The sequence below is a fragment of the Phoca vitulina genome, unplaced genomic scaffold (assembly GCF_004348235.1).
Source record: "Phoca vitulina isolate PV1807 unplaced genomic scaffold, GSC_HSeal_1.0 scaffold23, whole genome shotgun sequence".
In the NCBI taxonomy this organism is placed as follows: Eukaryota; Metazoa; Chordata; class Mammalia; order Carnivora; family Phocidae; genus Phoca; species Phoca vitulina.
In genome coordinates this window covers 15,570,296-15,585,260 of record NW_022589726.1, presented here as the reverse complement: position 1 = coordinate 15,585,260, position 14,965 = coordinate 15,570,296, and the positions used below count along the sequence as shown (strand labels likewise).

Genomic DNA, 14,965 nt, shown 5'->3' with positions numbered 1-14,965 from the left:
CAACACGTTTAGTGTAATATTATTAAACTAACCAGAGAGATAAAGGTGCAATGTCAAACACACTTGCTCTTTGGGGGGTAGCAAGGAAGTTGTTTCTCCCTCATCCACAACACAGAGGAGACTATAATGCTGTTTCCATTTTGACAACACCCTATTTCCCAACAGCCTGGCATATGCACCTGTATTTCATGAAATGCTTCCAGGAACCACTGTTGCTGGTTATGCTCAGTCTTCTAGTGACAAGCTCCAGACTCAGAATCTTGCCCATGCTGGGATGTTCCCTTAGCCAGAAGAAAACAGGATTTTTCAACTGAGAGGAGGACCAGGAGTCAGGAGACTTGGGTTCTGGTCCCAGCTCTGCCAACTGTAGGACTTTAAACAAGCCACGTATCTCTTCTGCAGTTTTCAATGTCTTCACCTGACAAGTAGGGAAGATACCTGCCTTTATCTACCTTATATGTTGTCCTGGAAAGTCAAAAACATAATAAATGTGAAAACATACTGAATACAGCTATGTTTCAGGTAAGATATTTGTAGTAATAAAATGCAAAATAAATTTAGAGTACTGAAGGCTAGTGAGGAAATGCTTGAAAGGAGCTTTTCGATTACCAGGAACCAGGCCCAGACACAGTCAGGTGGACACACAGAGTAGTAATATCATCACATCACTCAGATTGCCTACCACTAGTCTACCCCATTCCCATCTGGGGGAAAACTACCAACCAGCAACCCTATCAGCTTCTTGCCCTATTGTCAGACTCTAAAACCACCTGTTTAGGAAGTGGTTAAACTATCACTATCACAGCCCTGTCCCCATGAACAGTGGCTCCTTCAACAGCCACAGATGCTATTACGGAGAATGAAGTCAGTTTCTGAATGGGGAAGATGTCTGTCAGTCCCCCGGGCAAAACACTCTCACCTCTCTCAGCTTTCTGCTCCTTCTCCAGCCCCCTCCTCCCCATTACCCAATTTCGCAGAGTTCTGGGTTGGGGAAGGCTTTCCGGTGTGTGAAGCCTGCGAAAGGGCCCGGCTGCAACGCCAAGGAAGGGAGGTAAGGAATGTGAGATTCCTTCAAGGAGGGGTGAGAGAGGGAGGGGGGGAAAGGAATGGAGGAGGAAGACAAGGCTGCCAAAGACAAGGCACGGGAGAGGAGCCAAGCTATGGCGCTTCGAGGGCGGGGGTTCAGATTCCGCCGCCCCTGCCCAGGCTAGCCCCCAGAACGTTCCCTCCCTCCCCTCCCAGCCCGTCGTCACTGCCCATTTAAACACCACGTTGTAGCCCCAGGTCCCCTCCTCCCTGTCCTCCAGTCAGCCCAGACCCCCTCCCGCACTTAAGACTCCACTACTCCAATGCACCTCCCCAACAACCCACCCTCCAGCGCCCCTTTCTCACCTCCGGACTCCTCCCTATTCCTGCTCCCTTCCTCCATTTTTCATCTTTACTCCTATCCCTTCTCCTGACCTCCAATATCTTGAACCCCCGCCCCAATCCCCGTGGGACATCGGCCCTCCCGTCCCACACCCTTTTTTAGGTGGGAGTCGGCGCAGGCGCAGTACGCACCGCCCTGGAAGCGGTCTGGACTCTCCGTACCCCGGCCCGGCTGGAGCTGAGGCCGCAGCGGCCACGGGAAAGCTCCGGTGCCGGGTCCCAGCCTATCCTGGGAGGGGAAGGGGAAGGGGAAGGCGAGGGAAGGTTCCAACCACTCGTCGCCTTGTGAGACGGGTCCCTTGCCCCGCCCACCGCTGCTACGCAACCCGGCGGAAGTTCGTCACCAAACTCCGCCTCTTTGTTTAACTCGGATCTAGACTAGAAGCCAAGAGCGACCAACGAGGAGGGGGAACGATTACCCGGGCTTCCTCTCTACACCGGAAATCTTTGTGATCCCAACTAGGACCATATAGCCATTTGGGAGGGAGAACTCTATGTTCTTCCCAGCGTGAATGTAGGGGGCGGAGCCCGAGGCCGCCTCCCGGGAGGGCTAGACTTCGCTTTGCAGGGGCGTACGAGTCCCGACTCCTAAGGTTGATGCGGCGAGGTGCGAGATCATTGCGAGGAGGCTGACCTGCAGTGTGACCTGCCATCTCCTGTTTCCAGAGCGGTGGTCAGCATCCCGGAGCCTCCCGACCCTATGACTCATAGTCACGGGAGTGGATACTGTAGTCTACAGGGCGACCACTGGGTGGAGAATGGGGGAGTGTCTAGCCGCAAAGCTTTGATCTAGGGTGCCCAACGGATTGCCCGCCTCGCTCCTAGTGGCACTCCTGCTGTCTACGTTGGCTCTCCGGACACTCCTAGAGTTCCCTGAAACATCTAAGGGGAGGGGAGATAAGATGTCCCTCTTCCTACGTTATGCTTTGATTTCCTTAGGATATAACACCGTAATTGGGGGTGTGGGCGGGAGAGAACCTGGGATCCGAGGAAGGTCAAGGCGGAGCCTAAAGGGCTCCGGAAGGTAAGGAAATAATCAAGCCAAGACATTACTACATGACCTGTTAGGCTAATCTGATATTAAATAGTATTTGTTATGGCTATTCGCTAAACAAATGGTTGTGGTTTGTATATATGTAACTGGTTTATACACATTACAGAGATAGAAACTTTTGTTGAGTTCCTAACAAGTCCCCAGGGGAACTAAAGGTTCGGGCCTCCTCTGTTAAATCCTCTGGGGGCGGGGGAGACCCTGGGATCTAGGGAGATAAGTGCATTAGGAAGAGGTGCCTTTCATACTCTGAAAGGGACTAATGCAAATGCTGTCCTCTGTGTCCTGGTTCCATTCTTCCAAAAAGGGTGGGTCGGCCTCTGGTGTGAAGGCTACTTTTTCCAAAACCCTGACGAAGCTGGGTAGTGCATTAAAGATGAGGACCCCAAATCAGGAATAAAGATAAGGGTTATACAATGAGAAAAGAAGAAACTGTGCCTACTGCGTGCTAAGCACTGCTTTTTATATAACTTACGTTTTCTTGTCTGCAAAAGGGAATTACATATTTAAGAATTGTCGAGAAAATAAGTGAAGTGCTGAGCGTGTTTCAGACTTTTGTCCACCGTCTTCCAAAACCCCTGGCCCTTTTTCCAGGGTCACGTCTTAGAAATGAAATCTTGGAGCCTAGCTGTAGTCTCCCAGTCAAGTAAGGAAAATTGGGCCCGAGGCGCCCCCTGGTGGTCAATCTTTCTCGCAGCGCCAACCATCTGCGGGGCTCCTTTAATACTTAAAATCCGCCCCTTTCGCGGCGCGTGAATCTTGGGTCCCGATTGGCTGAGTCGGGGCCGGCGGCGGGGCGCGTCGGGACAGTGCTGATTGGTCGGAGGAGGCCAACCGGAAACTTCCGGGAATGTCCGCACTCCCGCGTTCCACCGGGCGCATCCGGCGGCGGCGGGGCCTGTGGCTCCCCCTGCGGGCGGCTCTGCGGCGTGCGCTGTCCGGCCCGCTGGCTGGGTGGGTGGTGGGCTGTGGGTGGGGGAGGGGATGGACCGAGTCCTGGGTTGTCCGGATGAGGGTTCGGGAAGGTTTGGCGAGTAAGATTCCATTCCTTGGATCTGCACCAGTTTCCCTACCCCCGTCTCCGTCAGCTCCCCGACTTCTGGGCTTGAGATTGAAAGAGCATCCCGGGACGGGGCCTTTCAGCCCCGAAGCAGCCTATCCAGAGACCTTCAAATTCTGATCTTGAAGTTGGAGGCTCCTGGGGAAGTTCGTTTCCTACCTTTTAGAAGAATTAGAGGATTTGCGGCTGCCTGACCCCAGCCTAGAGTGGTAGGTAGGCCTTGGGAAGTGGAGTATGGGGGCGAAGACTCCAAGCCTTGAGCCTTCATTCCCTTTTCCCCCTTCTAGTGTAGTGCCGAGGCTCGGGCAGCATGACGACGGAGACCTTCGTGAAGGATATCAAGCCCGGGCTCAAGAATCTGAACCTCATCTTCATTGTGCTGGAGACAGGTGGCTATTCTGGGATGGTGGGCCCCCTGCGCGGCTTCTCCCGGTTGGGGGGGGGTCGGAGGGGGAGAACACCACCTCTGCACTTAACTAGCTACAGGGGTGTCAGGGCGCACCCCAAGAAACTGCTCACACCCAATCTCTCCTAGACCCTGGCCTGGAGAGTTGTAGTCGAGTGTAGGGTAGATGGAACTCACCAGATCCAAGCCTCCAGGGCCACTTGGGCCTCTTTCCACTCAGGGCCCTCTCCATGGTGCTGTCCCTCCATTCCCCCTCGCCCCACCAGTATCTAGATCTCATCCCTCTGACCATTTCTTCCTCCCACCCGCCCCAACATTTATCTGTTCTCTCCAGGCCGAGTGACCAAGACAAAAGACGGGCACGAGGTTCGGACCTGCAAAGTGGCAGACAAAACAGGCAGCATCAATATCTCTGTCTGGGACGACGTGGGCAACCTGATCCAGCCTGGAGACATTATTCGGCTCACCAAAGGGTACTTCCTGGTTACTCCTGGTTATCCAAGGGCAGTAACCGCCAAGGGGGTAGAGTTAAGAGTTAACAGCCCCTGTGACTCTTCTGAGTATTCTGAATCCTACTTTTTTGTGCCCCCACAGGTACGCTTCGGTGTTCAAAGGTTGTCTGACACTGTACACTGGACGTGGGGGTGATCTTCAGAAGATTGGAGAGTAAGTGTCTTGGGGTGGGGATGTAGAAGCACCAGGCCAAGGGGGTAAGTTTAAGGTTTGCAATGAGGCAGCATAAGGGTGCACAGTCTGTGTCTTGTATCTGGACCTTTCTGAGGCCTCCAGCAGTGGCCCAGAGACTGGGTCTGAGGCTTTAGCCAATTTCTCCCCTTGCAGATTCTGTATGGTTTATTCCGAGGTTCCTAACTTCAGTGAGCCAAACCCCGAGTACAGTGCCCAGCAGACACCCAACAAGACGGTGAGTCCCATGGCCTCGATGTAGGGAAGGAGGGCAGGTCAGGCCAAGAAGCATGGTGGAGAGCAAAGTCTGAGTATTTAATTTGTGCCTTCAGTTGCAGAACGACAGCAGCCCTACGGCTCCCCAGCCTACCACCGGACCCCCTGCCGTTTCTCCAGGTACACCTGTTCCCTTCCAGCCGCTGGTTCTCCTAGCTCCCCTTCTCTCTCCAGCTTGGAAAGATGCATTGCCTTCATCCCAATTTCTCTTCCCTCAGTGTATCCCCATCCACCCAGTTCTTCTCCCAGTTCTTTTGCAAGTCCTTGTGGGGAAAAGATTTAGGGACCTGTTTCTATCACTGATAGAGTTCTGGTATTCTTGTGTCACTACCACTCAAGGACACAAATGAGAACAGTCTCTCTGCAAAGATTGCACTCCTTCCTTCCAGCTTGTTTCTCCCTGCTGCTTTGGAGGGTCCTTGCCCTTTTCCCCTTGCCCTTTCAGTTCATTCCACGGTTCTGATATGGATGTATAGGACTTAACATGGAGTCCACACGGTATAGCTTTAGAGCACCAAGTAGTTCCCTTTTAGGGTCATCACTCTTCTTGAAACTAAAGACCCTTCTTCTACGCCTTGGACCTCAGGATTATGATTCTTTCATCTCCTATACTTCAAGCCCCTGCTTTTTGATCTCTTGCTTTTGATTAGAATCACTCACCAACATCATCTCCTTCATCCGCTCGCTTTTCCTTAGGAACTGGGTTTTTACTGCTCTTTTTTTCCTTTTGGGTCCTCTCCCAGCTGACCCTAGTACTCCCTGGGATTTGGCTGTCTCTTGCCTCTGATCCGTGCCTTAGATTTCTCCCTGTGTTACTAGGCTCCGGGCTGCTTCTGCCCTTTCTCAGTCTGTGTCTACACCCCCAGTTGCCATGGTTTTCAGAATTGTTTGTGTCAGAACCACCAGGGTCATGGGGCTTTTTGGACACATCATGAAATAACATTTAATTCCACCACAAAAATCAGCATCCACGTTTTCTTTTCTTTTCTTTTAATTTAAGATTTTATTTATTTATTTATCGGGGGCAGGGGGAGAAAGCACAAGCAGGGGGAGCAGCAGGCAGAGGGAGAAGCAGGCTCCCCGCTGAGCAAGGAGCCTGATGTGGGACTCGATCCCAGGACCCCGGGATCATGACCTGAGCTGAAGGCAGACACTTAACCGACTGGGCCACCCAGGTGTCCCAACATCCATGTTTTCAGTGGAAAATATGACATATATTTTCGGGTCTCCATAACTCTATAATTTGTAAAAAGCATTTTAAATAAGGTACACATAAGCCTGTTGGCCCCTCGTATTCATCTGCCAGATGTTTATTCACTTGGTTATCTGACAGGTACAAAGGCTTAACAAAAAACATGGATGGCATGAAAACTTAACTTTCTATATACTCTCCTAACATTTTCTGTGAATTGAGGAAAAGGCATTATTTTTCCCTCTTGGCTACAGGTGTCTTAGTCTGGAGCAGCCGGGTTTAAGCAGGGATGTGGTTGGAGAACCACTAGCCTATGACTCCTAGCGCATGTAGGGTTCATAGTGCCCTCTGCATATGAGAGGCAGGCCTCTATCTTCACTTAGCAAGGATGTCTAGAGGAGGATTGCCAAGGAATAAGACACAGCACCTGCCTTTAGGAGCCAGTAGTCTATGAAGGAGATAGTCCTACATACGGTAACACTGGGAGCGGCAAGGTTAGTCATGTGCGCTGTTGTGGGCGCTCGGGGAGATCATCTCACACACCTGGCTCCCATCAAACATGTAAGCTACCCACAAAAATGTTACTTATTATTTGGGGGGTGTGAGTAATCATTGTTTTGCTCACTCTTACCTAGATTTTCCAAAATGAAAATGTGCGTATCATTGTGATACCCACCACCCTTTTTTTTTCTTTTTTTTTTTTTAAAGATCCTTCTTACATTTTAACACAGAAATTTCGGGCCCTTCCCCTACCCATGCTTCTCCAGTTTTACAGAGACTTTTGATAAAGGGGCATTTTGTCAGAGGTCCTTGAGTAGAACTAAACAGCAAATTCTAGGTCTGACCTCCCTGATACAAAGCTGAATAAAAGAGAAAAATACCACACTAGGGCTCATGTAGCAACTTCCCAAATGATTACTCGAGGCTTCTCTGGGGCTCCGTGCATACAACCTCCACTCCTCGCAATTGGTCCAGTTGGCAGGAACGTGCAGCTATGCTTGATGGAGACTGTGCTCCTCTCTGGGAGCGGGAGGGAGGCCTTGGGGCTGGACCTCTCTCCTACCTTAGTTCTCTAATTCCTGTGTTTCTTCCCCTTCTCCCACTGCTAGCCTCTGAGAACCAGAACGGGAATGGACTGAGTGCCCCACCAGGCCCTGGTGGTGGCCCGCACCCCCCTCACACACCCTCGCATCCCCCCAGCACCCGAATTACCCGAAGCCAGCCCAACCACACACCTGCCGGCCCTCCGGGCCCGTCCAGCAACCCTGTCAGTAACGGCAAGGAAACCCGGAGGAACAGCAAGAGATAGCAAGACGTCCTTCCTCCCTTCCTGCCACCCACCATAGCCCCAGCGTCTCCTAGAGCACACAGCCTTCTACTAGGCTGCTGGCTTTTGGGGGGCTGGGGGTGGGTAGCTAGTAGTATTTTAGCCACTAAATTTCACTGGAGGGGTGGTGAACAGTGGCCTTATCCACCCTAAGCCCGTACTCCCTGCCTTGCCCAGCTGAAGCTGCCTATCCCCTGGGATTCAAGGCTCTCTGCCCAGCCTCCTTCCTCTTAGAAACGACAGTCACAGTCTGTTTCTCGTGTGTGTGATGTGGAAGTCAAATTGAATCCCTCCTTCCTAATAAACGTTACCACTCTGTACTGGACTCCTTTGCTTTTTGTGGGAAAATGAAGAGGTTAGCAGTGGGACATTTGGGAAAGTGGGCTATCCCTAGGAGGTGGAAGGAAGACAGGTTACAGGTAACCAGGCCTAAGCAAAGCAGGCCTGCCCCTTTAAGGTAGTTCCCTCCCCTGCCCCCTCCCTGCAGGTGACCCTTGCCCGCCTGCCTGCCTACCCCCCCCACAGCTGGAACCAAGAAGGCTGTGTCCCCCTTCCTCTGGGCGTCCTTCCAGTCTCTCGCGGTCAGGTAACGCCAACCTCAACCCCCTGGACGATTGCCCGAATCAGACTGTGCTCCCCTGATCTTAAGCCAGGTCAGACATCTGAGGGGAGCCCCGATACTTCGTTCCTCTTTCCACCAGAGCTTCCCCTTTCTTGGCCACTGGTTCCCAGAGCTCTGGCTCTTACTCGGCTGGGACAAGGAGTTGCTAAGAACGGTTTCTTCGGTTTCTTCCCCACGCACCTGGGCTTGCCACTTACCTGCCTCTTTAACCCCTTTCCAGCCGAGGGACCCCCGGATCCCACTTTCCCAGGGAATGTGGGGAATGGGGGTTGGAAATGAAGGAAGCCCAGTACCAGATGTAAGGTGGGGGGGGGTGGTGGTGGTGAGAGGATATGCAGGGAAAGGCTAAAATGGTACCAACTGGGTCAGTGGGGTGAATTATTTAGAAGAAAAGACCAGACTCAGGTTTTCCTTGGCCATGTGGCTTTTCCAGGGGCAGAGGGTGGCCCCTCCCTACTCAGGGGCCCAGCCAAGACTGACCTTTGACCCCCACCCCAGAGACCAGTGAACCATTAACTCCTCTCTGACGTGAGCCTTCCCACACTGGCCCCTCCCCTCCCTGACCCCGCCCCAAGGCAGGTGGGCTAGGAGTTGGGGGGGCTGTCCATCCCAGCCTTCTATCTGACGTGGCCTCCATTCCACCTGACCGCCTGGAGGCTGAGCCCCGCTCCCCTTCCTGACTCAGGAGTGCTTTGGCGTCCACAGTAAGACCTGCCCAGGACCTGAAGTGACAGCTCCCAGACTGCCAGTGAGTGTGAGGCCCTGTGGTCTAAGGGGAGACCCGAGAGGTGGGGCAGGATTGCGGGGTGGGGTTTTGGGGACAGGATGGGCAGTCAGCTCTGGATCAGGTGAGGGAGGCACTCTGGGTCAAGGAAGGTGTTCTAGGAACTGGCAAATAAGAGGCTGCTCCAGAAGGAGGCGAGGGGGAGGGAGAAAGGAAGCTAGGAAGGGGGCTGCTGCTAGGTTCAAGGCCGGACGGTCCAGGGAATGAGAGTTCCCTGGGCCTGAGCTGGACAGCAGAGCAGAAGCCCAGGCCCTTCCTCCTTGTTCTTCCAGGGCACAGTCCTCAGGATGCTCCAAGGGGAATAGAAGCCAGAACAAGAGCCTCTATCCCATCCCCCCCCAATAATGGGGCCCCCAGTGAGTCATCTGCTGGCTGGCTTGTGTGTGTGGATGACCTTGGGCTGGGTAGGGGGCTCAGCCCCCAACCTGGGCCCTGCTGAGCAGGAGCAGAACCATTACCTGGCCCAGCTGTTTGGCCTGTATGGGGAGAACGGGACCCTGACCGCAGGGGGCCTGGCGCGGCTTCTCCACAGCCTGGGGCTAGGCCGAGTTCAGGCCCTCCGCCTGGGACACCACCACGGGCCTCCAGCTGGTCGAGCTGCAGCCCCAGCAGGAGACAATTCCACGCACAGGTACTGACCCTTCCCCCACCCCGAAAGGCCACATGCCCCGCTCTTCTCAGGGCTTGCATCAGTCTCCAGTTGCCTAGCTCTGGCTTCCTAAAATCAGATTCCTGGAATTACAAATTTTTCCAAATCTGATTCCCTGTATTCCTTCATGGCCCCCTTTGCCTCTGCCTTTTAATTCTCCCCTCTTCCAAATCCCTGGGCCCTTCAACTCCTTGCTCTTAGTCCCAGTGCTCAATGTCTCCAGGCTGACTTGGCTCCCAATTTGTAGCACTTCTGGCTGTGCCCCCCCAAATTCTCTCACTCTCACACACCCCCCATTCCTAGACCCTCCTATAAATCGACAATTCTCAGATCCTCCTAGAACTGACATTCCACGGTTTCTGGGTCCCAGGAACTCCAGCTAGTGGCTGTTCCTTCCTTTCCCCCAAAGCGTGCTAGGAGCCTCAAGGGGAGTGTCTTTCTTCTTTTTTAAAGATTTATTTATTTGAGAGAGAGAGAGCGCGCACGAGTGAGTGAGCGGGGGGGAGGGGCAGAGAGAGTCTTAAGCGGACTCCACGCTGAGCTCAGAGCCCAACTCAGGACTGGATCTCATGATCCTGAGATCATGACCTGTGCTGAAACCAAGAGTCCGTCGCTTAACAGACTGCACCACCCAGGCGCCCCTCAAGGGGAGTTTCTTAAAGAACATGAGCCAGTCTGACTTGCTATCCCATCCATTCCAGATCACAGGACCCCGAGCTGAGTGTGGATGTCTGGGCGGGGCTGCCTCTGGGTCCCTCGGGGTGGGGTGACCCAGAGGAGCCAAAGGCCCCAGCATCACCCCATGGGCCAGCGCCCTCGGGCCTGGACCTGTTTCACAGGCTCCTGCTGCTGGACCATTCACTGGCTGACCATCTGAATGAGGATGTGAGTCTGATGATCTCCAAGTGTGGGGGAAGGACCATGGGATTTGGATGGCCTGAAATGTTTAAAGAGTAATTTATTTTTTAAGAAGATTTTATTGATTTATTAGAGAGACAGAGCAGGAGCAGGGGGAGAGGGAGAAGCAGGCTCCCCACTGAGCAGGGAGCCCGACGCAGGCTCGATCCCAGGACCCTGGGATCATGCCCCGAGCTGAAGGCAGACACTTAACCGACTGAGCCACCCAGGCGCCCCTAAAGAGTAATTTAATACAGTTAATTTAAAAACCCAGTCCAGGTGTGATCTTAGGGCATGTTATTCCAGTAGTGGGATACGGTTCCTCTGGGCTCAGCGCACACGAGCCCACACCCAAATCTCCAAGACCTGGTTTAGGGACCACACTTGGCAAAGCAGAGAATCCAGAGAAACAGCCCAGGGTAAGATTTAGGGCTAGCTGGCTGGAGAGGAAACCTGCAGGGAAAGGAAGGCTGTGTTCAGCCAGGAAGTGGGCTTGTTCCATGTACACCAGAGGGCAGCAAAAGCTAACTCTGAAGCGGGCCTGGAGAGGGTGAGCACCCCTTCACAGGGGGCATTCAAGCCAAGGCTGGATAAACATGTGACAGGGCTGTTGTGAGGAAGGTTGGTTGGCATTTAGAGTTCTTTCCCTTCTAAGATTCTGCAATGGAGGGCTCTGGTCCAACCAACTCCCTCACCAAATCGATGAAGTCATCAGGGGCTTGGGAGGGAGGGAGATGGTGGCATTGTTTACGGGCCCCTAATCTGTATTGAGTTGAATATCTGCACTGGATTGAATATTCACTAATAGTTAACACACACTGATCATACAGAACTATCCCTAATCCTTGATGCACCTGCCGGGGTGAGCAAAGGGGACCCAGGAGAGAGACCCAGGAGTCCATGCAATGGAAGGACAGACATTAAAGATCTGAGTCACAGTTCTCAGCGATGCCCCAATGTATGACCTCCAACTCAACTCCCCTAGTGTCTGAATGGCTCCCAGCTGCTGGTCAATTTTGGCCTGAGCCCCGCTGCTCCTCTGACCCCTCATCAGTTTGCTCTGCTGTGTCCAGCCCTGCTTTATCAGATCGACAGCCGTGTCTGCATCCAGGCCGCAACCCCAGCTCCCCCAGGGGATCTTCTGTCTGGTCAGTGGGTGACAGTGGGTGGCAGGGTGCCTGGAGTCCTGGTAGGGCGTGGGCCCTTAGCCAAGCAAGGGGGTTCACTGGGGGTGCTGTCTCCCCTCGCACTGTATCTCTGCCCCACCTTGCTTCTGAGGCCCTCCGGCCGTCCCTAGCCTAACTTCAGTCCCTGCTTCTCCCCAGCCCTGGTCCATAGTGCCCTGGCAGTCCTGCTGCTCAGCCTCCCTTCTCCCCTCTCCCTGCTACTGCTGCGGCTCCTGGGACCACGTCTGTTGCGGCCCCTGCTGGGCTTCCTGGGGGCCCTGGCCGTGGGCACGCTTTGTGGGGACGCGCTGCTCCACCTGCTGCCACATGTACGTGAAGCCCCTTCCTCGCTCCGCCCGCCCCGCGGAGGTGGACAGCCTCCGTGTCCCCAAGGGGTTCCCTCCCCCTTCCTGTCAGCCCCCACGCTGCACGCCCCAGCCCCGGCTGCGGCCCCCGGCTGCCTTCTAGTAGAGAGCGAAGGCAGGCTTGCCGCCGCCCGCACAGGAGGGGGCTGTGGTCGGCGCGCGGGCTTCTGGGGTCTGCCCTGACCCCCTCGCTGGCAGGCACGAGGAGGGCAGCACGCTGGACCCAGCGGACCACTGGAGGAGGACCTGGGACCGGGACTGTCAGTGCTCGGAGGTCTCTTCCTGCTCTTCGTGCTGGAGAACGTGCTGGGGCTTTTGCGGCGGCGCCGAGGCCTCAGGCCAGTGAGTGATACCCTCTTCTCCTCCTTCTGCCCAAACGGCAGTTCTGGCCAAGGGCGGGCCACACAAGCCAGGACGTGAGGCGCCCGCGGTCTGCTCCTGGCTCGGGGGGCTCTGCCATTTGCCTGAGGGGGCAGGACCCGACAACTAACAGGGAGTGGGTAGGGGCTCCTCAGCATAGACCCAGGATTTCTGGCCGAAGGGCCTTCTCTCCCAAGTCCAAGTCAACAAGAAACAGGGAGGTGCCAGCCCGGGAAGGGAGTGGAGAGGCCCCAAAACACCCTCAAGTGCTAGAGGTGAGCCCAGGTGTTCATTTCCCCAGCTGGGAGCCTGGCCTCTCCTTAGCCCCCGGCTCTGCTGCCTCCTCCACCAGGAGGGATACCCTCCCATTTCAGAGATGCTGCGGGCAAAAAAGAAAGGATCTCAGAGTACCGGCCCTGGAGCTGGAGGATGGCAGTGGGATGGCCCTTCAGCCCCTACAGGCAGCTCCAGGTAAGCAGAGAAAATGAAGAGTAGGCTCCCGGCTCCCAGCTCTCCCCCGCAGCCACCGGCACTGTCCTTGTCCTTCCTGCAGAGCCAGAAGCTGGGGGCCGCAGGGAGCAGGCCAGCCAGCCCCCACCAGCCCCAGCCCCCACTGGGCACCAAGGCCACAGTCACGGGCACCAGGGTGGCGGTGGCGCCAACATCACGTGGATGGTCCTCCTGGGAGATGGTCTGCACAACCTCACTGATGGGCTGGCCATAGGTGCGAGGGGAGCGGAAGGAGGGAGGCAGGGCCCAGGAGAGGGCTCCCAGGAAGTGGGGGCGAGGAGGAAGCGGCGGCCGTGCCCCTGGCGAGCGCTTTCCCCCAGACTGCCCACCTCCAACCCTGCCAACCCCAGGTGCTGCCTTCTCCGATGGCTTCTCCAGTGGCCTCAGCACCACCCTAGCAGTCTTCTGCCACGAGCTACCCCATGAACTGGGTAGGAACGGCAGAAGTGGGGTGGGGTGGGGTGGGCTCCAGAAAGGAGAGGCCTGGGGGGGGGGGGGGGGGGGCGGGCGGGGCAGCCCTGGCTCCTACCCTCCCACCCTGTCCTCTCTTCCGCACAGGTGACTTCGCGGTGCTGCTCCAGGCAGGGCTGCCCTTCCAGCGCTTGCTGCTGCTGAGCCTGGTGTCTGGAGCCCTGGGACTAGGGGGTGCAGCCCTGGGGGTGGGGCTCAGTTTGGGCCCTGTCCCCCTCACTCCCTGGGTGTTTGGGGTCACTGCTGGGGTCTTCCTCTATGTGGCCCTTGTGGACATGGTGAGAGGTGTGGGGTGCTGCAGAGAAAAGCAAGGGAAGCGGGGAGGTGGGTTCGGCGGGGAGGGAAGTACGGGTCTCTCCACCTCCACCCCCGGCCACCTGGAAGGGTGCTGTAGCCCAGGCCCAGGGGAGTCTGAGGAACAAGGGCCTGGAGGAGTTCGGAGGGGCTGCTGGTACTTTCCGATGCCTCCCTCTCATGCTTCAGGGGGGGCAGAGACAAGGCCAGGATCCTGACGTTCTTCCTTTCTTTCAGCTACCAGCCCTGCTTCGTCCTCCCGAGCCCCTCCCTACGCTCCATGTGCTTCTGCAGGGGCTGGGAATGCTGCTGGGGGGCGGCCTCATGCTCACCATAGCCCTGCTGGAGGAGCAGCTATGGCCCCCGGTCTCTGATGGCTGATGGGGGCCGGTGGAAAGGCGTCCGGGTTGCCCTTCCTTCCCCCCAACCACAGGAATGGAGGCGGGACACAGGGCCAGTAGGAGCAATAGGATTTTAATAAACAGAACCCATCCCAAAGCCATGACTACGACAGTTGTACTTGCACCAAAACAGCATAGAAAACCAGGATGTGGTGGGAGGAGGGCTCAAAGCAGGTGGGGGCGGGGGGAGAGGACATGAGCAGGGGCCTGGAGGGTGCAGGGTGCATCCATCTGCAGGGAGAGCATTGTGCTTTAGCCCAGGGAGGTGGGGGAAGGGTGGGGCAAATGCACCGCAAGGTCCCCACTTTTTCCTGCTGCCCTCAGCACCCTGGGGATACAGGCATCTGGGCAGATCTGCCCTTTATTGCTGCCCACCAGCATTAAACACCCCCGACCCCAACACTAGCACCACAGGCGGATCCGGGGCAGGGAGAAGGACGGGAACGGGAAAATTGCTTAGAGAAAGATTCGACTAGAATCCAGTGAATTGTGCTCAGTTCTCTTTACTTCCTACAACCGAGTACATGGGTCACGGGGTGGAGGGTGCGACAGGACATGAAACATGCCCCTCGGTGCCCCCAACACACCCCTGCACACAGGATGGTGGTGTCTGCAGCATCACAGGTCATGCAGGGCACGGGGAAGGGGGGGTTCACACACACAGAGACGCCCACAGCGGGTACCAGACAGAGAACACCCCTGAATATACACAGCTGTACACAGGGAACCCCCAGGTCCCCAACCCAACCCTCTCCCCTGTCTTGCCGTCCCCCAGGCCGGAGGAACTGTATTGCTTTGAGAGAGCCGCCCTGGGGGCCGCTCTGCCAGGCACCCTCCCCTCCCCTCCCCTCCCCTCCCCCCCACGCCCATTTTGGCACATCTGCAAGACACGCGGCAGCGAGAGTAGGCACCCTCCCTCCCAGGCTTCTGTGGCTTGGAGTTGAGGAAGGGGGTAGGAGACTTAGTCCTCCATCTTGCCCCTAGCCCTTCCCAAACCCCTACCAAACCCACTCCAGCCAGAA

At 55.8% G+C, this 14,965-nt stretch overlaps 3 protein-coding genes across 11 annotated transcripts in view; 2 read left to right on the top strand and 1 right to left on the bottom strand.

The window, feature by feature from the left end:
• Positions 1-2,144, bottom strand: part of RNF41 (ring finger protein 41) — a 32,109-nt gene extending 29,965 nt beyond the window's left edge. For 2 of the 6 annotated variants that reach the window (XM_032420625.1, XM_032420628.1), the window contains exon 1: positions 1,561-1,743. The gene's annotated coding sequence lies outside the window, so the exon portion shown is untranslated. Of the gene's footprint in view, positions 1-1,392; positions 1,537-1,560; positions 1,744-2,062 lie in introns of those variants that run through there. The other 4 variants (XM_032420629.1, XM_032420627.1, XM_032420630.1 and 1 more) reach the window with 4 other exon arrangements.
• A 219-nt stretch (positions 2,145-2,363) lies between these two features.
• Positions 2,364-7,742, top strand: NABP2 (nucleic acid binding protein 2). 4 transcript variants are annotated; one of them, XM_032420633.1, is made up of 8 exons: positions 2,364-2,452; positions 3,568-3,748; positions 3,827-3,928; positions 4,280-4,418; positions 4,540-4,611; positions 4,786-4,867; positions 4,962-5,025; positions 7,207-7,742. In XM_032420633.1, the coding sequence occupies exons 3-8, from the start codon at positions 3,850-3,852 to the stop codon at positions 7,404-7,406; spliced, it is 636 nt and encodes a 211-aa protein (XP_032276524.1). In that variant the 5' UTR covers positions 2,364-2,452; positions 3,568-3,748; positions 3,827-3,849; the 3' UTR covers positions 7,407-7,742. The 4 variants fall into 4 exon arrangements, with proteins under 4 accessions (XP_032276524.1, XP_032276526.1, XP_032276523.1 ...); XM_032420635.1 differs by lacking the exon at positions 3,568-3,748 and having other exon boundaries at positions 2,371-2,452; XM_032420632.1 differs by lacking the exon at positions 2,364-2,452 and having other exon boundaries at positions 3,360-3,748.
• Positions 7,743-7,923: 181 nt separating this feature from the next.
• Positions 7,924-14,044, top strand: SLC39A5 (solute carrier family 39 member 5). Its single transcript, XM_032420727.1, has 12 exons — positions 7,924-8,077; positions 8,732-8,794; positions 9,103-9,461; positions 10,181-10,364; positions 11,362-11,524; positions 11,702-11,871; positions 12,106-12,249; positions 12,642-12,738; positions 12,821-12,991; positions 13,128-13,208; positions 13,336-13,526; positions 13,780-14,044. Exons 3-12 carry the CDS (start codon positions 9,175-9,177, stop codon positions 13,921-13,923), a joined length of 1,632 nt encoding a protein of 543 aa, XP_032276618.1. The 5' UTR covers positions 7,924-8,077; positions 8,732-8,794; positions 9,103-9,174; the 3' UTR covers positions 13,924-14,044.
• Positions 14,045-14,965: the final 921 nt, after the last annotated feature.

Excerpts from the sequence above, each read along its gene's own strand:
- NABP2 (XM_032420633.1), top strand. The coding sequence starts at position 3,850 with ATGACGACGGAGACCTTCGTGAAGGATATCAAGCCCGGGCTCAAGAAT. Across the intron at positions 3,929-4,279 it reads CTTCATTGTGCTGGAGACAG|GCCGAGTGACCAAGACAAAA; the intron begins GTGGCTATTCTG and ends TGTTCTCTCCAG. Across the intron at positions 4,419-4,539 it reads ATTATTCGGCTCACCAAAGG|GTACGCTTCGGTGTTCAAAG; the intron begins GTACTTCCTGGT and ends GTGCCCCCACAG.
- SLC39A5 (XM_032420727.1), top strand. The coding sequence starts at position 9,175 with ATGGGGCCCCCAGTGAGTCATCTGCTGGCTGGCTTGTGTGTGTGGATG. Across the intron at positions 12,992-13,127 it reads CACTGATGGGCTGGCCATAG|GTGCTGCCTTCTCCGATGGC; the intron begins GTGCGAGGGGAG and ends TGCCAACCCCAG. Across the intron at positions 13,209-13,335 it reads CGAGCTACCCCATGAACTGG|GTGACTTCGCGGTGCTGCTC; the intron begins GTAGGAACGGCA and ends TCTTCCGCACAG.